At 39.6% G+C, this 21,194-nt stretch overlaps 2 protein-coding genes across 4 annotated transcripts in view; one reads left to right on the top strand and one right to left on the bottom strand.

The window, feature by feature from the left end:
- LOC103131867 (phospholipid phosphatase-related protein type 5-like) overlaps positions 1-3,823 on the bottom strand; it is a 16,931-nt gene extending 13,108 nt beyond the window's left edge. The window contains exon 1 of one of the 3 annotated variants that reach the window (XM_016666963.1): positions 3,670-3,823. In XM_016666963.1, coding sequence (XP_016522449.1) covers positions 3,670-3,811 — 142 coding nt within the window. In that variant the 5' untranslated portion in view covers positions 3,812-3,823. Of the gene's footprint in view, positions 1-766; positions 972-3,488; positions 3,523-3,669 lie in introns of those variants that run through there. The other 2 variants (XM_016666965.1, XM_016666964.1) reach the window with 2 other exon arrangements.
- LOC107832898 (phospholipid phosphatase-related protein type 4-like) overlaps positions 3,790-21,194 on the top strand; it is a 17,690-nt gene continuing 285 nt past the window's right edge. The window contains exons 1-4 of the mRNA XM_016666960.1: positions 3,790-4,107; positions 15,099-15,284; positions 16,620-16,749; positions 16,893-17,088. Of these exons, the coding sequence (XP_016522446.1) occupies positions 4,036-4,107; positions 15,099-15,284; positions 16,620-16,749; positions 16,893-17,088 (584 nt within the window). The 5' untranslated portion in view covers positions 3,790-4,035. The remainder of the gene's footprint in view (positions 4,108-15,098; positions 15,285-16,619; positions 16,750-16,892; positions 17,089-21,194) is intronic.

Raw genomic sequence — 21,194 nt, 5'->3', positions numbered from 1 at the left:
AAGGCTGTTAAATAAAGAAACGTGAACCATCAGTTAAAGAGACCATCTTTTCAACCGGGACGCTACAGTTAAATTATGTATAAACAAAACCATTTGTTGGGAAAGCAACTGTTGTGAAAAATCTTATGAAATCATGATAACCAGTCAGTTCTTTGAGGAGTAAAGGTTCTTTTTTTCCTATTCATTTCCTATTTTATCATTTGCTCCATCTACCTAGTTTTGATTGCTTAGTTGCTTTATTTCACATTACATCCATGAAGTTGTATTGTCTTAGAATATGAATCAGTTTCTATTTATTTACACTCTGATGTCATGTTTTTTTTGTCCCTCATTTCAGATGCCACTTGTTGGTACAGCTGTTTCACTTTGTAGAAATTTCTCTGCACTGAGACATCATTATCTCACCTGTCTGTATGTTTTGCTGTCTCTCTACCACCTCTTGCATCAAATTTCCCCCATGGGCCTTATCTTATCTTATCTTATCTTATCTTATCTTATCTTATCTTATCTTATCTTATCTTATTTTATCTTAAGATCCTTTAGAATCAACAATCTCAAAATTTGGATCATTAAGGTTTCAATCCATATTTTGGATTTTAGATTACATTGTGAATCTTTTCCCACTTAGAAATCTCACAATATTTAAAGAAACAGAAGTTGTTGAACTGATGAAGGAACTACAGTAGTTTCACTAACAATGAGATCAGTTCAGGTTTGTGAGCCTCACAGTAAAATCTACATTCCAGGAGTTAAGATGGTTCTTTACCTTCCTGTAGCTCTGCTGCCTGGGTGATATTACAGCAGACACGGAGCAGAGCAGAAGAGTCTGCTCCCAGTGCTGTTCAGCCTTCCTGAACTCAGACAGCAGCCAATGGTTTCCTGCTGCTTCACCATCCAGTCAGTCTCACACACACACACACGCACGCACGCACGCACGCACCCACGCACACACACACACACACACACACGTTTGTCTGGCTATCTTTGTGGGGACTTTCCATTGACTTCCATTCATTTCTACAGCCTAAACCTTGCCTTTACCCTTTTCCTAACCCTAACCATCACATAACCAAAACTCAATTCATACCTTAGCCCTAAATCTGACCCCTGACCCAAAAACAGGGTTTCCCCTCGTGGGGACCAGGCTCCGGTCCCCACGAGGAGCAATTGGTCCCCACAACGTAGTATATGTCAGGAAAATCGTCCCCACAAGGTATTACAAACAAACAAACAAACAAACAAACAAACACACACACACACACAGTCAGCAGTGTTCAGTCTGCTCCATTCTGAGCCCTCTTCCTAAACCTTTCAGCTGCCCTGCACCTGCTCATGTGGAAGGGAGCTCTGCTGCTAGAGCGCATGCGCGTGTCCATCATGTCTGTCTGGAGGGTTCATGTGATGTAAGTGTAAAATAAATCCCTCCCCTAAACACAAGGACAACAATAAACCCAAAAATAAAACCCAACATGTTGGAGTATAGTCCACCTCTCAACAAGCCACATATTAAAGTTTAAGAAAGCTACAGTTATCTTATGTTATACTCCATTTTATGTATAATTCTAACTAATGGGAAGTTATGGACAGGTAGAAAGGTGACAGAACATTCTTATCTCTTTACACATGCAGTCCTCAGCTTCCATGTGTTGGAGGCTTTAATTTTATATATACGCTTATGGATATGTTTCATTAAGGAGGCCTTCTCTTTTATGTATTTATTGGTTGTTAGACCAGGATTTACATTTGATTAGTCAATTACTTTTAGTTGATTCCAAGTGCATAATAGTTTACACAAACACATTTTTTAATTTTTAAAAGCTGACCTTTACTATTGAACTAATTAGCTGATATTAGAAGCTTCCATAACTTCATGGTGTATTTGCTTTTAGGATTTCACAGAGCAGAAGCTTGCAGAGGGCAGAAGTGTTTCCAGGCCCGTCTCCATGGCAGCAGCAGTAACAGGACTCCCGCCATGTGGTGTCTCTTTACCTTTAGCAGTCTGAAAGCTGAGCTGTTAAAGGTTGCACTGTGACACATGTTGCTACTGTCACAACACCTTCAGCCATGGTCAGACGTTTGTCCAGTGACAATGCCTCTCCAAACTATTTACCACTTTGAATCTTTTTTTAGATATACAAGATAAACAAAATTTTGATTTTTATGACAAAATCATATTTAATGCCAAAGTGAAAACTGATTTCTTGAAAATTAAAATGAAGTAAAAATATTTAACATAAAATAAGAACAAATGTAAGCATAAATGTTTACTCCACTTAAAGGTGACTGACCTCACAATGAGTGGAATGGAGATCAGCTGAGTGCAGTCAGTGTCTCCAGTGATCGTGGTGTAACAGCAGCTGGTTCTGAAAGTCCATTCACTGGTTCATCAGTATTCCTGGCTGCAATTACAGCATGAAAACTAAAGACTCCAACCAATCAGAGAAAATGTTATTAAAAAGAAAGAGTCAGGGGATGGAGAAAACAGAAACTTCTCAGGCCCTGACCATCTCCTGGAGTTCAGTTAAATCATCAAGACATGGGAGGAATCTGATCTATGAGTAAATCTGCCTTGATCAGGCCGTCCTCACACCCTGAGAGACCTGGGAGAGTAGTGAAAGACGACACTGTTACTATGACTATGCTGAAGTAGTTACAAACTCCAGCTGCTGAGATGGAGAGACTCTGCAGACAACTGTTGGTAGTCAAACTAATGTGTTTCTTTGTCTCGACTGAAAAGAAAAACAATCAAAAGCAAAGTAGGATCATTACTCCACATGAAACAGCTTCTGCACTTGTTGAAGTTTTCTCACTCATATAACCCTGATGGCAGAGTTGCAGAAAGCTGATGGCTTTATGTACCAGGAAGAAGAAGCTAAACCATCCTGTAGTGGGCCTGTCATTCAAGATGAGGGACAGGACATGAAGATGGAACTCTGGGCTGCATAGGAAGCTGAAAGTGAACACTGAAAGCAAAATGAGCTCAAATCAGATGAAAATAACGACTAATACTAAAATAACAAACAGCCATCGTCAGCCTGTGATAGTTTGTTCTGTATGGTGATATGTAGCAGCAGATCCAAAAGCAGTTTTGTTCTGTCACCAAAGTACCAATCTGACAGATTAGCTGTGATTTACCAGTGAGCTCAGGCTCTTTAATTAAAAGGAATAAAGTTTTGGATTTTGCGCCTGTTGAGCAGCACCATTGAATGATCCAGTAAATTGAATTAAAACAGTTGTTTTTTCTCTTTCTTTTAGAAGCTGCTTGTTTTGGAGAGCTGTTTTCTAATCATAAACGAAAGTGTTATTTGAAAGCAACGCTTTCTATTTTTCAGGTTTTCTTTGTCTAAGTTAAAATTTAATTTATCTAAAACATATGCCCTGTGATAGAATAGCAAAAACAGAAGCTACTATATGGGAGCAAACACTTTTTTTACAACACAGCATCCATCCATCCATCCATCCATCCATCCATCCATTTTTTGTACAACCTTGTCCCTAGTGGGTCGGGAGGGTTGCTGGTGCCTATCTCCAGCGAACGTTTCGGGCGAGACGCAGGGTACACCCTGGACAGGTCGTCAGACTGTCGCAGACACAGCATGTAAACTCAAAATAACTGAAATAACTGAACGTTCTGTCATTCTAATTAATGGAATGTTTTACTAAAGTTACATTTTAAACTGAAGATGCTAAATCGTAATGTAAAGCAGGAGGACGTGAGCCTGGAGTTAGTCTGGCTGCTGTCATAGCTGCTCTTCAGTGCGCATGCTCCTCCTCTCCTCCCTCTACACGTCGACGCGGCCCCGCTCTCCATCTGACAGCTGGCAGCGCGACATGCTCAGAACCAGACCTGGAGCTCCCCACCATTGCAGATTCGGTTCTGGTCCGAGGGGAAACCGAGCCGCTACGTTGGAGTCCGATCAGCTGTCGGGTTGAGCTTCTGGATCCCAGGCGGCATGACGCGCTCCTGATCCCGGCAGGACGCCTTCCTTCCCCCTGTTACATTTTGGATCCGTTTGGACATCCGGAGGCCTGACCATGTCTGTTAGAGAGAAGGGGGTCCTGACCAAAGACAGCGTCAGCTTGTTGCCCTGCTTCTATTTTGTGGAGGTGAGTCCTGGTTTCCACACAGCGGTGGCCCACTAACCCGCGCAGAGAGAGGGGGGACGTGGTTGTGTAACTGCCATCAAAGATCCATTAGTTGCGCTCCAATATCAGCTGAAAAAACATCCCGTTTAATAAAAATGTAAGTAAAGAATCATTCATTTTGAATATGAGTTCAATTATATCTTCTTTCAGCGTGCTGCTTTCATCTGGGATGTTCCTCCAAAACAGAATATGCAGGATATTTATTTGTACAATGCAGGTATCTGTTTTATCCTGCAAATACAAGCAGAGCTGGATCATGCTCTCAGGACGTATTATGAAGCAAGATTGGTTGGCTAACACATGCAACGCATCAATAACAATAACGTGTGTTGGATGGTAAACATTTCTCCTTTATAATCTGTGCACCTTTAGTAAACAGAGATTAAAAAATGCAACTAAAATAACCAGAGGTTGCTTCTAGAGCAACAGTGCAGACCTATCTATATCTGTTTCTATGCATGAATTCAGGGAAAGTAGGTCAGAAGAGAAATATCGTTCTGTGCTTGTAACTCTCATCAGGGATACGAAGTAAAGCACGTCAGCCATCAAACCTACTATGAGGCAAGAATATTTTCAGAATGCTGAAAGCATGAAAGAAATGGGTTCTATGCAGGACAAGTTTGGGTTTTTATTTACATTAGAGTGGAAAATAATTCCAGATTCTATGCAGCTTTTTGTAACTGTCACTCCTCCTCCTGTTTTACACGCTTTCATGCTCCAGTTCACCGCTGGCCTGTAGCTCTCCAGTCAAACTGGCATCATGTATTATAGAGGGGCCTCTAATCCTGTGTGATGGATGCAGTTGTGATGACAGCAGCATTCCCATGAAGGCTTCTCCAAGCAGGGACTCTGTTGATGGGATTCCTTAGCTTTTGGTTTGTCTCTGAATGTAACTGAGCCATAAAGGTCAGGCTTTAGATTTTAACCACTTGGCTGGGTGAACACTGGGGGACTCCTACTTTTAAATATTTCACACAACAGCAGACATTAAGAGTAGGTCAAAGCTGGAAGTTAATGGTTTCAAATTCTGCCTTATGACTGTAAGGTTCTGTGATTGACATCTGGAAAAATCAGTGATTTGCTTTATGTTTCAGAAAGTTTCTGCTGAAATCAGAGGGATATGTTATGCTAACAATAGAACCCACATGTGGGTTGAAACTTGAAAACATTGAGTTTTTCCTCAAAAAATTATTTGATTATTGACACTGTGGTGTTTAATCCTGCGAGAAAGCAGGTATTCATGCAACTTTTGACGGGAACTTTTTCTATCCCTGTGGGCAAACTCCACCCACTCTGAGTGGACACTCAGTAGAAGTGGGGGGAAAACATAAAGCAGAAATAACTGTGGACTTAAGGAAAGAAAAAACAACTCACATCATAGATAACCTCACATGGACTACAAACACCACCTCCCTGGTCAAAAAGGCTCAGACACGTCTCCACTTCCTGCGGAGGCTAAGAAGAGCCAACCTCCCCACATCTGCTCTCACCACCTTCTACAGGGAGCCATTGAGAGCATCCTGACCAGCAGCCTCTCTGTCTGGCACGGCAGCTGTCAAGCTGCAAACAAGAAGGCACTCCAGAGGGTGGTGAGGACCGCAGAAAAGATCATCAGATCACCTCTACCAGCCATTCAGGATCTTTACACTTCACACTGTTCCAAGAGAGCAATGAACATGAGAGACCCCACTCAGCCAGCACACAAACTGTTCTCCCTACTACCATCAGCGAAGCGGTACCGCAGCTTGTGGTGTTGCACAAGCAGACTGGGAAACAGCTTCTTTCCACAAGCCATTAGACTCATCAACACATTGAAGAAAACTAAATGAACATTTCAAGGACACTAGAGAATATTTCATAAACATTTCTTTCACCACACCACTTGCACTTTACTTTTTGGACTTTGCATACAGCATCTACATTACCTCACATTACCTGTATGTCCACTGATTGTACTTCTGCTGTTATATGTGTGTGTATGTGTGTGCATGTGTGTGTGTATGCTTGTGTATCGCCTTATTGTCTTCTTATTGCATAGTGTATTGCAGTGTGTGAGTGTGTGTTTATTGCACGTCTATATCAGTGTGTGAGTGTGTGTGTGTTGCGAGTGCATGTGTCTGAGAGAGAATGTAAACTCATGTATCAGTATGTTAGTTTTACTGCACATTGTGTGTGTATGTGTGTGTGGGGGGGGGTTACTGTCAATGTCTTATATGTTTATATGATTAGTTTAACTGCACATTGATGGCTGCTGAAACGCAATTTCAGACTCCTGTGTTAACCCTGTTACACAGATTTTTGACAATAAAGTATACTTGACTTGACTTGACTCTCTTCATGACTAATTAGTCTTGATTTTAATCAGCAGGTCAATTTGACCCACCACACAATACATGTCTCAAGTTCCATTATAAAGATAACCCCTTGAAAATAATTCAAAATGTAATATAAAAAAAATCTACAAAAAATCTATTTCAATGATAATTATTGTTTTTTTTTGTCTGCTCGTATTTTTAGTGGACATAAAAAATGTAAATTACAATTTTTTTTGTCCAATTGAGTAAGTTAGTAAATTAGACATTGAACCTTTATTTGTGAGAAATAAAAACATAATTGCACAAATATTGATTGAAATAGATAGTATTGGAGTTAATAATCAGATACAAAAATGTTTTGGAGGATTTTTTTGGTTTCTGACAATATTGCAGAAACCAAGTGTCAATTTGACACTCCACGGGTCAAATTGACCCAGGAACATTATTGCTGTACCTCAGAAACAAACATAACAGGAGGGTTAATTCTGCCTGCTACTAAGAGCTAATTAGTAGCTGAATGCCCAGAATCCAGATAAAAACGAAAGCTAGACATGGTTAAAGAGGGAAAAGTAAAAGGATAAATGTATAAACCTCTGAGGAATTACATTTTGACCCTGATAGCTAGACAGCTTGGTCAGTAGAGTTCCAAAACTGCAGCTCTTGTGGTTGTGTCCCAGCCAGTAAAGGTCAGCTTTCAAAGGCAATCCAAAGAAGGAACAGGTGAACCAGCGATGGGGTCATGGATCAATGCTCACCGGAAGTTTGGTCCAACACAGTGTTTCCCCCAGTGTATTATAAGCCTGTTTAGTGTACTGTGGAGCAGAAAGCTGACATCGTTGTTACATTCAGTGGGTGGCGCAGGTTGCTACAATCGATAGTAGCCACCAGGGCCGGCCCAAGGCAAAGCAAACTAAGCAGCTGCTTTGGGCCCCAGGGCCACTAAGGGGCCCCCCTCAGTGGAGCTGATTTTTTTTTTTTTTGTAATAATTTCTATGTCATTATAATATCAAAAACACACCATTTCACTATGAAGTGATTTGTTTTTACAATAATATATATTTGATAATGTATGTAGAAATTATTATTTTATGGACAAAAAGAAAAAGAAATTGCTCTTGGGGCCCCCTGGTGGCCGCGGTATTTACCGCACGCTTCGCCGGTAACATAAGCTGCCGTGCTATGTGTAGTGAGCATCCAAAGCTCCGGTTAGAAGTTAAGTAAACAAAACAATGTCTCATAAAAGGACTTATCCTTCAGGGAGGGGGAAAAGAAAGAGGAAGAATAGAAAAAAGCCAAGATAAAGGTTTGTTTTAATGTGTCTTGGTAATGTAATGTAAAAGATTTGGGTAACATTTTATTTGAAGGGGGGTGAATAAGACTGTCATGACACTTTCATAAAGATGACATAACACATATCATGAACATCAATAAGTCTTCATGAATATTTATGACTGTTGTCATAAAGCGTCATTCAGTAAGTTATGACACTTTTAATACAAAGTTGACATTATTCAAAATGTCTTTGTTATGACAACTTGACATTAACCAGGAAATCATTACTGTTTAAACTTTACCTTTAATAACATAAAGTTACCTAATTTTTAAAGTGCAATCAGTGATACTTTTATAACAAATTTATATCAGTAATGATTTCTTGTTTATGTTTATGAAAGTGTCATGTCAGTCTTATTCAACCCCCTTCAAATAAAGTGTTACCAAGATTTGTAAAGCTGATAGGGTCTTTGTGTTTGTGTGAAACTGAGTTTAAACTTTAAATGAGTTGATTCTCATGGTTGGCTCTGTATATTTCTCAGGTATTTTTGGCTTCAAAACGCCATCTTTGATGACGATTGATAACAATAATTAAAACTTCTCAATGTTTGACATTGCCTAGCAAAATGTTTTTACGTCAGACTCTATAGCTGCTACATCGATTAACTGCTCTATGCTGTAGTTGGGGATATGTTGCTTGCTGCTGGTTATAATCATTTTGTGGCTAAAACAAACATTTTTACATCAACTTCTAAGTTATGTGAAACTTCTGTTAAAATCATTTGAAGACTCAGAATCAGTCCATCCACATTCTCAAGGGAGAAAGACTCACCTGGTATAAATTAAATTTTTAGCTATTGGAGTAACGCTTAAGAGAAATTTATTTAATCAAAGAAGGTCATGAATATGTGTGTAGGGCTGCACCGATTGCAGTTTTCTAGCCGATCCCTGGTTACCAATCCTTAAAAAGCCTGACCTGCCGATTTTGATTTTGACTGATATTAATTTTTTTTTTGTCTGAAATGTCACTATATATAACAAGAAAGTCAGTGAGTGGGGTGAATATTAACTGCAAACATGCAGACCTGACCTGTTGGGCCGGTTTGTCAGTCAAACCTCTCATTGCAGAGCAGAATAGAGGCTGATTTTCAAACCTTTGCTGATGAAGATAAGATTAGGGGATAAGATGGCCTTCACATGCAAGTATCGGCCAATCACGACCCCCCAAAATTAAGGAAATCGGCACCCAACTGGTTGATATATCAGTTGGACAATAAATGTATCTTATATTATGCATGTAGATAATGTAAACAGCACTGCCAGAGATGCAACAAGTTTATAGCAGGTGTGTGAATGATCTAATGATCGGACTGCTGATTGCAGCCAGTTCACACTGTCAGCAGAACTAGAGGGCCCCAAAACCAAATTTCACTTTGGGCCCCATGGAGGCTTGGGCCGGCCCTGGTAGCCACACAGGCACAACCACTAGAAGGAAACAATCGCACTCAGTACAACACTGTTATTCTATTGGCTGAGAGGTTGCCAGGCGATTGTGTCAAAAAGCAGTTCTATGTTTCGTAAGCGAGCAGAGTCTGAGCAGAGACTAAGTCTGAGTGAGGATCTGAGTGAGGAGATGTTTTGAGTACAGGCATTACAAGTTTTGAGAAGAAAGACATGAAGTCCTGATTTCAAAATGAAAATGTAAGCAAAAGTATTAAAAGTTTTCAGAACAAAAGACATACAATTCTGTTTTCATTTCACTGTTATGCTGATGATTGCCAGATCTTTTTTTCTTTTGGCACAAAACAATACAGTCTATCAACTCGCATGCTGGCTTAATGACAAAAACATAGTTCTGTTGTTTGGACCGAGTTGCTGTCCCTCCCCCAGTGCAAATCTTGGCTCACCTTATCTCAGGGATTTGTCATCAATCTGGGGGTAAAGTTTGACTTTAAGTTTGATTTTAAAAAGAAATAGATCAACAGTGGTGTTCATAAAAGTTTTTATTATCTTCGCCAAATAGCAAACCCAAGTGAAAAATTAGTGTACTAAGTATGTTAAATTTTAGCAAACTTAAGCATACTTTTAGTAGGATTAATCATGAGTATATTTCAAATATACTTAAAGTGTGACTTTTTTGAAATACTAATTTGGTGCTTAGTGTATTATATGTGACTGTCATCATAAGTTGTGTAAGATTTTTTCTTTGAAACAGGGTGGACACTTTAGAAGATGCTAAACGGTGTAATTTTGTGAAGATTACTTACCATTCACATTCTGTGTCCCGTCACCGAAGCCCTGCAATTCGGGACAGAGTTCTGAGATCTCAGAGAGTCATAAGCTTTAGTCAGCGCTATCCAATCGGAACACGTCTTACATTGCTCGTCCTTAAGCCCCGCCCAGAATGTTCATGTAAGCTTCCCCGAAGCAAATAAAGTTGTATAAGCAAGAAAACGAGTTGAACCCAAAAAAAGAGACTCAATCAAAAAAAAAAAAAAAAAAAAAATTAGTGAATTTTAGATTGACATGATTTTTTTTTTTTTTGATTGAATACTACTTTTTTTTGGTTGACATGATTTTTTTTTCATTGAATAATTGTAAAACAAATCTAACTCCATAACAGGGTCCCATTTTTTATTTTTATGAACAAAAAATAAAAAAATTAATTGTGGAGGGCCCCCTGTCGGTCAGGGCTCTTAGTATTGTCATCACCGTAATCTTCTGAGAAATAAAACACACAAAATGAAACTTCTACAGGTATGACGGATTTATAAGAAACGTAACATTGATGTGCGCATGTGCATTACCACAAGGTATGCTGGATTTACGAGGTATTACAGATCGTCAGAACACCGGCAGACAATTTAACAATGCTTATTGGTCCCCCAAACCCTGATGAAACGTTGGAAAATTCTACGTCATGCTGCTCTGATGCTGCTAGCACTTAGCAACAGCTCATAGGCGGAAGTGACAGCGCTGCCCACCACAAATAATGACCCGGGCGGAACAGGGTGAGCTAAATAATAAAACATAATTTACGAAGCTTCAAGGCAGATAAATTTCCCTCGAAGAATTTTAATAGTCGAGGTACACCAATCATTCGAGGAATCCTTACAGCCCTAGCAGGCATTAGCCAGAGCTCTATAGACAACAGAATTCATTTTAAGCTTTTATTTATTTTCAAATGCTTGACCAACATTGCTCTACCTCATCAATCTGATCTGCTTCAACCTTGTTGTATGGCACCTTAAAATATGCCTGATGTGTTTTTTTATATATTTCTGTTTTAATGTGCTACAGAAATAAATATGATTGATTGATTGATTGATTGATTGATTGATTGATTGATTGATTGATTGATTGATACAGTGGGTATCACTGTGGGTTCTTGGGTGTGTCCTGGATCTCCTGGATCTCTTTTTACAAAGCCCCTTCCTAATTTTCACCATGCCCTCACAGCACTGATCACACTGGGAGAGCAGTGCTGCCTTCACAGCTTTGTTCAGCAAAATGTCCTGCTTGTGAAATCTGCTGTCATTCAAACGGAGATGGGAAAAACTAACGAGACTGAGGGAGATTGGGAGACAGATCTGTTGTGACAGTGATTGTTTTTACATGTAGAAGGAGAAGAAAGACTTGAGGTGTGAAAGGAGAGCTGAAGTTCAGTAGGACGTTATCAGTGTTAACTTTAACAGCACATTAGTAGTTAGTTTTAGTCATATTTTAGTTAAAGATGAATGTTTTAGGGTCACCTACACCTGTAAGGAAAAATCACTTAATTTCACAGACATGATGAATATTTAGGATTGGAGTTTAAATTATATTGTGTTTTGCAATAATACAACAGATTAACTTTTAGCTTTTGAAACAACTTTCTTGGGACTTTTTTTAGTGATCTTTTTAAAAACTAGAAATCTTAAATAAGAGGTTTATCAGACCTGAACTTTAAATCTGCATATGAAATTCAGTTCAATTAAAAAATACTTTATGCATCCTGAAGAAAACCTAAATGCTGTTGTAACTCTAATAATCCAAGTATCTTGTGTGGATGGTGATGCTGATGGCAGGAAGGGTCTCCAGTAGCAGTCAGCTTTACAACTAATCTGAAGAGTCTTCTGATTGAAGACTGTTGCTGTATATCAACGTCATGACTATCATGACATGCTAACAGCTCAATTCCATTTAGCAGAGGCTTTATTCTAAAGTAACATGTCCTGGATGATATATAATATAATATAATCAATTAGCCGCTGTGCTAATCCGCCTCCTTCGCTATTGCCCCTCCTCTTTAAACCTCTGTCTTTTTCCTCACGGTTAGAGAGCAGAGAGATGCTATAGTCTGGAATATGATCCTTGTCCAATTATTATGAGATGGTTTGAACTTCCTCCTTCTCTCTGCTCTTTGGTTCCTCTCAGGCAGTAACCCAGTCCAGGCGACCCTGTCAGAATTAATTTCTCTTGTGTTCAGTCAGAATTCATTTCAACTTTAGATTTTATAAATAAAAAAAGCCACTGATGAAATATTTTTGTAATAGTTTCAGTCATTAAAATAAAAACTGACCCTGGCTAAGCAGAACTCTCCCAGAAGCGACTAGACTTTATTCAGACAGGTATGGCAGATGCTGTGTGACTCTTTTGGACTCACCTGGTTGCTTTACAAGCCTTTATCTGATACATTTATCACAGGCTTGTATTAGCGGCGGTTTACTTACACAGTAATGTGACTCCAAGTGATATTAATAATAAAATAACGATAAACAAAAAAAAAAAGATCTTGAATCCTTATTGTTGGTCATTGCTGTGATATTTTAATTATTCTGCATTGTTTCTGCACCAAGCTGTGTGGTTGGTGTGTGAAAGCTGTGTATGCAAGAGACAGAACCAGCTATAGACCACAGCACCATTCACTCAGGGCTTCATTATGCAGACTGGCTATCCTAGATGTAATATGTCATGAAGAAAACATGATTAAATATTGATGGTTGCAGTCTGTGTTGTTTGACTAAAGGATATGTACTATCAAATATATTTTACTTTATTACTTTTACCATTACAACAGAAGGTTATTTTTAATAGTAGACACAGCTGGTGTCATTTTGACTCCCAGCACAAGTCCTATAGATGACTTCTGTCATCTACAGAAATACTCCGTTGACTTTGCAGTTGTCGGGTGAAACAGAGATGAACAAAAGGTTAAGTACAGAGAGCTGATGGACAGCTTTGTGTCATGGTGTGGGAACAATCATCTCGTCTTAAATGTGAACAAAACAAAGGAGATGATTGTTGATTTCAGTAGGAACAGGGTTAGATCAAACCCTATTTCCATCATCGGAGAAGAAGTGGAGGTGGTTGAGGAAAATACATACCTCAGTGTTCATCTGGAAAACAGACTGGACTAGTGACGCAACAGTGAAGGAAGGAACAGAGCAGACTGTAGGAAGCTATGGCCCTACAAGGTTTGCAGCAAAATGTTGCAGATCTTCTGTCAGTCTGTTGTTGAAAGCATCATCTCTGCTGCCATCATCTATTGGGGCAGCAGCATCAGAGCCAGGGACATAAGAAGGCTTAACAGCCTGATAAAGAAGGCTGGTTCTGTTCTGGGGAAGACTGTCTTCTTTCCAACCTTCTTATGCAAAGAAGGATTAATGGACAACCCTGACCATCCTCAGGTCATCCTTAGGACATGACACTGTCTTGGGAAGGCAGAGCATCTTCAGTCAGAGGCTTCTTTAGATTCAGTGCAGTACAGAACGCTGCAGAAAATCTTTCCTGCCAACAGCAGGCCTCCGACCTGTTCAGCTGTGCAGCGTTGAGACGTTAAGATGAGCTTTAATCCCACATGTCTGACCAGATGCCTCACTGTTCGTCCTCTGTTGTTTCTAAACCCTAAATATGTCAAATGCACTTTCACTAGAGTTTAGTGATCACTAGAGATGTGCCGATCAGGTTTTTTCCTTCCGATACCGATACCGATCACCCATGAGGGCCGATCACCAATACCGATCACATAAGTATTATTATTATTTTTATTTTTTTTATCATAAACACTACCGGTTACATTATGTGGAAAAAGGAACCATGAATTCACCTTAATTTAGACAAAAACTTGTTTTTAATAACTTTTTTCAAGAAGAAAACTAAACAAAACAGGCATTGTGCAAATTGTACTGCTATTGATAATACTATCTTTAACAGACTGATATCATATGAAGGCTCTGAAGAGGCTAAATAATGCAAAGAGCCAAAATAAAACCTCTCAACATTGCCAAAAAAATTCAAGTATAAAACTTAACATTCAAAGGCAAAAACAGGTTCCATTACAATAAACAATCCAGAGTTACTGAATGAAAACTTCCTGTTAGCATGGCGGCTAGCTGATTACTGCTAGTTCTGAGTGGCTGTTTCTGACTGAGCGGAGTAATTATGCAGAACAGGGAGGAGATCGATTATTTTTTAGATTATCTGTCTCATGTTAGGACAGCGAAAGTTTTAATACATATGTACAATTTATTTTTTTAGGTTAGAGCAGCTTTAAACAGAGATTCGGTGTGAGAGTCACTACCAGGTGGAGCAGAAGCGTCTGTGAAATATTACTACCTGTAGCGTAGCAGCGGTTCAACAGGAGAGCAGAACCAGCGTCTTACATCGCAGCTCGAAGACTTAAATAATTTTGCGGGTTATTTGTTTAGCTTTCTGACCGTCATGCTAATCCGGGTGAGTGTTTGTAGCTGTGCGCTGCTTTACCTGCTATCTGATCCTCCATATGTCTTTTTTACTGCAGTGAGCCTCGATGTAGCCAAACTCCGTCAAGTATGTCATTGTTTTTATGCCATATTAGATTCGTCGTGTTGATGCATTTTGACCTGCTTCAATTTTCCGCCGCAACACGCAAACTTCCCCATTCACTCAGTGCGTTATAGTTCCACATCGCTTAGGATTTGTTGCTACGCGTTTGCGCAGTGTGAAGGAAAGAGGAGACGAGTTGCACAGGCAGGTTGGAAATGAGATGATCGGTACCGGCAACAAGAGCCAATGATCGCCGATCACCGATCATGCACTTTTTCACGAAAATCGGCTCGATTATGATCGGTGACCGATCGATCGGCACACCTCTAGTGATCACATTTAGGATCAGTGGGTACATTTCAAGTTAGTTGTTAATTGGATTCAACATCTTCCATTTTTCTTTTTATAGGTTACATCCATAATCTTCCATGCATCATTGAATCAAATGAACATGCTCATTGATCCAAAAGACCATAACAGCAGCTACAGCCATAAAAAAATACTGACTGGAATTCTACATAAGCTTCAGCTTTTATGACCTGGAAGTGTGGTAACTCTGTATGACTGTGGTCTCCATAGCTGCCCATCCTGGTCTCATCTGTGGTCAGTCTCTACTTCCTGGAGTGGACCGATGTGTTTAAGCCGGTGAATTCTGGATATAACTGCCACGACCGCAGCCTGAGCCTGCCCTACATCGACCCCAACCACGAGGTCATCCCACTGCTGATGCTGCTTAGCCTGGCCTTCGCTGGACCAGCCATCACTGTGAGTATTAGACCATAAACATGCACAGAGTTCCTGTTTCTTTGGAAAACCACATGGTTGAATATGGGAAAATATCAGTATTAAAAAAAAATATTTTATTCAGAATATTTCACTTTATAAGGTGTACCTTATAACTGTAGTTAGAAGTATAAAGTCTCATAAACTGTACAATAATACAGCCAGAGGTTCACATACAACCTCAGCTGGGGCTCCAAAGTGAAATGGAATTTGCAGACTGAGCTGCCATTCACATGGCCTGAGGCTTAGGGTGGCAGTTCAAAGGTTCATCACATTTTAATAAAGTGTTTTGAAATTGCAATGTTATACAGAGTGAGCTACACTTTTCAGTTCAAATGCATTTTGTTTGTTTGTTTGAATGACTGACTGAATGAATGAATGAATGAATGAATGAATGAATGAATGAATGAATGAATGAATGAATGGACATTTAAGTGAACTTATTCTTACATTTCACCTCTGAACCTCATCATCGAGCACCCCAGGCAGACAGAAATAAGGCACCGACCCAGGGCAATGTGTACGCCCCACACATTGGTAGATGGTCAGCAAGGCACAGGAATGTCAGCCATAGAGACACAGGAGATGTAAGAGGTCAACCCTCCACCCAGTCACACAGTTCCCTCCACCCCATGGCCGCACTTCAGACAGCCAAGCACCAAGCATAGAAAGTCAGGAAATTTTTTTTCTAGGATTTTTTGATAGTGATCTGACAGAACAGTGGATGACATGCAGTAAAGGTCATTGGTCCAGGCCAAACCTGTGACGGTCCTTTGTACATGGGTCGCGCACTTTACCCCTGTGCCACCACCACGCCCAGAATTCAATAAAGTTAATGGCTTGATACGATCAATTGTTGACTTTTCCCACATCCTTGCTCAGGAGGCGGATTACTGGGAAGTTAGTGGCTCAATGCAGCTGGCTAGGATTACTTAGAAAACATTCTATCAGTTGGAATAATGAATGGAAGGTGCTTTGTTTTATAACTTGAATGAAACTGTAACATCTTGGATTTATTAGATCATATGTTGTGTCTGTCTGTCTTGTAAGTTGCTTGATATGATTGTATACGATGTGAATTGATGCCATATTAAAAATTTAATTGAATTGGATTAAATCTGAAAATATATAAACATTATTAAGGGCAACAATGATCCAGTACCAACCAGAATGTGTACAGCAAAGGTTAAGCCTAACAAGTAAGTAACAAAGAACACATTGAAGACTAAATGTTGAGTCTGCTGTCATCCTCAGTAAAATTTTTACCAACCACATCTACATGAAAGCACATGCAATAAATGAGTGATTGTTCTCCAGATCATGATTGGAGAGGCCATCTTGTTCTGCTGCCTCTCTCGGAGGAAGACTGGCGTTGGAACAGAGGCTAGCATCAACGCAGCTGGCTGCAATTTCAACTCTTTCATTCGCCGAGCCATCCGCTTTGTTGGTATGAGCACTTTTAGTTTTTGGTTTAAGACTAATAAACGCTTGGTTCTTCCTAATTCATGTTGCATTTTCTCACATTATCATCCTAGGTATGATTTTTCGACTTCTTGTACAGTTATCTCACGTCAAACCTTTCATCCTCAGGTGTTCATGCGTTTGGCCTCTGTGCGACTGCCCTTATTACCGACATCCTGCAGCTAATGACTGGCAATCCAACACCCTACTTCCTCACTGTGTGCAAACCCAACTACACCACACTGAACGTCAGCTGTGATAAGAATCCCTATGTGATAGAGGATATCTGCTCAGGAGCAGACTCTGCAGCCATAAACCAGGGGAGGTGAGGAGGAAAAGCATTCATCTCTTTCACTTACCTCTAGAATTAAGAACTTCCCAGTGACAAAAGTAATCAATAATACAATGTAATGAAAGAGTATGTATTTTGTTCCTTTGCAATAGTTTTAAAAACTGTGTTAAATAAGAACTGATCAACCGAAGTGTTTGGACAGTTTGAATACATCAGCCTCACACAGTTAACCAGCAATTCAGAATTTTTATTAAACGCATGAAATAAATGTTTAAACTGTTACAGAAGAGAATCTGGACCAAGGAGCCCTCAGAGGTCTTGAGGGCCAATGTGCTGCAACTTTTGAATATGTCTCTGCTTCAACACACCTGAGTCAATCCATGAGTTCATCAACAAGTCCCTGGAGAACTTCACTGTAGACTGAGCAGGTCATAAACATCTGATTCAGGTGTGTTGGACCAGGGAGACATAGAAGTAACAGGACATCAGCCCTCCAGGCCTGGTCGTAAGGATATTGACAGTTATTACTGTTAAACTCACAGTCTCTGTTTTTGTTTTTTTTTGTTTTTGTTTTTTTTAAGTTGCTCTGAGCAACAATTAGCAGAGTAGATTAAAGTGAAAAGCTGGAGACATTGGATGAGAAACTAGTGTAAATACATGCAGAAACACACCTACCTACGTCAATTAGAGAATACACAGCTGTTCTTATGCTGCATCCTGCAGCTTATGAAGACGTTTGTGCTTTGATACACTGAGCTCTGGCTTCACAGTCTTTTCCATGTCATAAGAGTATTTAGGGATAGTTTTGTAGATGGAAAATATTGAGGTGAGAACTGATGTGATGCCCAACACTGACCAGATGTGGTGACAGCTCTGCTGGAATGTTTCTCCTGCCTGACTTCATTCTGTTCTTCATCACTGACCCGAATGCCCAGAACCTAGTTTTCCTCAACAGAACTGTCACACATTCATTGGTTCAGTCCACTTTATGTTTTCATAAAGTGGAAGGATTTCTATTGGTTGATCTATTTCAGCAGCTGAAATAGATCAACCAACAGGTATTTCATCTGACCACCTGGCAGTTGGGTACGTTGGGGACCAGACCACTGAATCCTTGAGACTCCCTCTAAAAATCCTTCTAACTGCCTTTTTCAATAGTTCAAACACCAAATATACCTCAATGTTCATTGAAGCGGACAATGGAAACATCTTAGCTCTTCAGCAGAAGCTGAGGTCTACAGTCTTCCTTACCTCCACAGCCAATCACTGCAAAGGAAATGAATGGTGCTCCTTGATTAGCTGCTTTGCAAACTCCAGACAATAGAGTCTCATGTACAATTGCTCCAAAGAATTTCAGCTCCACAAACTGCTTGTCATTTCAAACGTGTTAGACATATTTTACAAAAAAATCTGCAAACATGCAAACTTTCAATGAGAAACCTGGAATAGGCTTACAAGCATGCAGCACTTTGTCCGGACCAGTATTATTACATAGTCCTGAGTTTAGATGATGATCATTTAACCAATAATCCAACTCATTTTAGTTGGATTACTTTATCAGTCAATTTTCCAATCAAATGTCTGTGCATCATCCTAGTTGTCATAGCAACAGCTAAATGGGTTCATGACAGCAGAGTATTTCTGGATATGGTTGCCCATAATTCTTCCACTGACCCACAAACACCTCATAATTAAAGAGGTGTTAAAGAACAACATGTCAACATGCTGAGGGGAGAGTTGAACTTTTTTCCTGTTCTTATTGATGGAAGGCTTTAAATAAATTGGTTTTTAGCCTTGATTTAAAGGAATTCAGTGTTTCAGCAGCTTTGCAGTTTTCTGGAAGTTTGTTCAAGAAATTGAATGCTGCTTGAACCAGAACCAGAACCATGCTTGGTATGAACCAGGGGCGGATCTAGAAAAATATTTATGGGGTGGCAAGAGGGGGGCAGGGATTTTTTCAGGGGTGGCAGTGTATATATATATATACACACAAAATATTGTTTTTAACTTCCATTGTTTCAAAATGAGCTTCATGTAGCGCCGAGGCTTAAATACAATTTCTTAATGTAGTATATAGTTAATTATTTTTACATCTTTCATACTCCTGATAATTGATGTGTATTACTGGACTGGACAGCGCCTATTGGTCGCTATGTGATTCATTGTGTCCAGAAAACCATTTTATCCCAATGCAGGATGAGCAGAAATCTGTCATGAAAATATTAGTAGTGCCACCATTTGTTATTGGATATATCTATGAAATACAACTTAAAATAAAGTTTAGAAAACTGATGTTTGATCGATTCTCCATGATACAAATCTATAAACAGTTTAGTTTCTGTTAGTTCTGTCAAGATGCAAGAAGGGGCGAATTTCTATTTATATTGGTCAATCGTTTTATTTTAAATATGCTGTAGGAGCCGTAGTTTGACGACTGTTATAAATATCACCACGTTTTGCAAACACAGGGGATTAGCTCAGTTTTTGTCGCTTGTTTAACTTTTATGAATTGCAGCAGCTGCAGTGCACCACAATAAAGGCACAATAAAGCTGATAAACAGGTGAAAAACCAAACTACACAGAACCACTTCTGATTGTTTGCCAAGCAAACTGAGGCACTGGAGTCATGCTTCTCGACACGGGCAAAACAAGGTTCAGTGTCCAAACTTATTGATTGTTCTTGATTATTTATTTTCCTCTTTCACCAAACAATTACAGAGTTCAAACTTTCATTTGTTCTCATGCTACCTCTCTTGCTCTGCTAAAAACCATCGACCCCAAACCCAAATGAAATGACCAGCAGGTGCTGGTCCTTCACCAGGCCCCTGCACTTATAGAAAGTGGACTGACCCACATTACTTCCTGTGTAAATTTAGAAAGTAAATAAGAAAAATAATAAAACAAAAAATAAATAAAATCAACAATTATCAACCTACAAATAAACTCTGTAAACAATACAAACAATAGAAATTTAAGAATAAAGTAACAAAATTCAAATGGATAAAGAAATAAAGGAAAAATAGCTCCAACAACTTCTATTCCGCCGTTTCTCGCTCCGTACGTCGGCATTACACGCGGACCCGTTGCCATGGCAACCGACAAACAACAGCTCAACGAGCAGATAGAGCAGAGATCACCGATCAGGGGAATCAACACCAAAAATCAAACATTCCCCACACAAAAAAGTAGCAAAAACACTAAAACAGAACATCCAGTCTGTTATATTATGTTGTCAGGCTTAATGTCTATATTGTGATTATTAATAAGTTTTCGCCTGAAAAGCTGCTCTACTGATGACTTGGTGGGCGGGTTGTTTAGTGCTAACGGAACCAAGACACACCGAACTGCGCAGCACATGCTAATGTTATCAAAGTCAATACCAGGCCAGCAACAGTTAGGCTAGTATAACTGACCCACTGCTGACTTGGTCAATGGTAACGTTTTCCTCACCTGTGAAATCTGAAGCCCTTATTACCATCATCTATGGTTGAATTAACTGCTAAACATTGCGTCCGTTGTTCTGATTCTTTGCGTGATTGTAGTATTTTCCTGACCACCGATATTCCTGACTCAATGGACAGCAATGGCGCATGTGTGACTTACGATAAATCATGTAATGTCCAGTCCAGTAATATTTAATGCTGCTGCCTCGCACTCTGTCCTTCTCTCTCACTTCCCACTACTCAGCAGTGGGTGTCAGGTTACATTGTGTTGCATTCAATGTTGTCGGAAAAAAGAGTTTCATGCGCTTAATGTCCGATTTGCCATAACTATTTATTGAATTCATTGTCGCTAGCTGGGGTGGCAACAGGGGTGGGCAACAGGCTCTCGTTTGGGGTGGCAACTGTCACCCCATGCCACCCCAGTAGATCCGCCCCTGGTACGAACCATGGACTGAGGAAAACTAGAACCATGCTTACTGCTGTCAGAGTAGTATTACTGGATGTACTTCATTGAAAGGAATATATGCCTGTTAGATTTATTTTTTTATCTTTTATAAAACAAGTTGGCTTTTTGATGGATGGGTGTATAATACTAACGCCAAGCATATATTATCATATCCCAGATAGCACATGATGTTAAATCAACGTTGAAAAATAGTTAGAATCGTTGATTTTTGGTTGAAGTCGACAAATGAC

The sequence above is a fragment of the Poecilia formosa genome, unplaced genomic scaffold (assembly GCF_000485575.1).
Source record: "Poecilia formosa unplaced genomic scaffold, Poecilia_formosa-5.1.2 Scaffold862, whole genome shotgun sequence".
Taxonomy (NCBI): domain Eukaryota; kingdom Metazoa; phylum Chordata; class Actinopteri; order Cyprinodontiformes; family Poeciliidae; genus Poecilia; species Poecilia formosa.
Note: the sequence above shows the minus strand (reverse complement) of the source record. Positions and strands in the feature narration are given on the sequence as shown.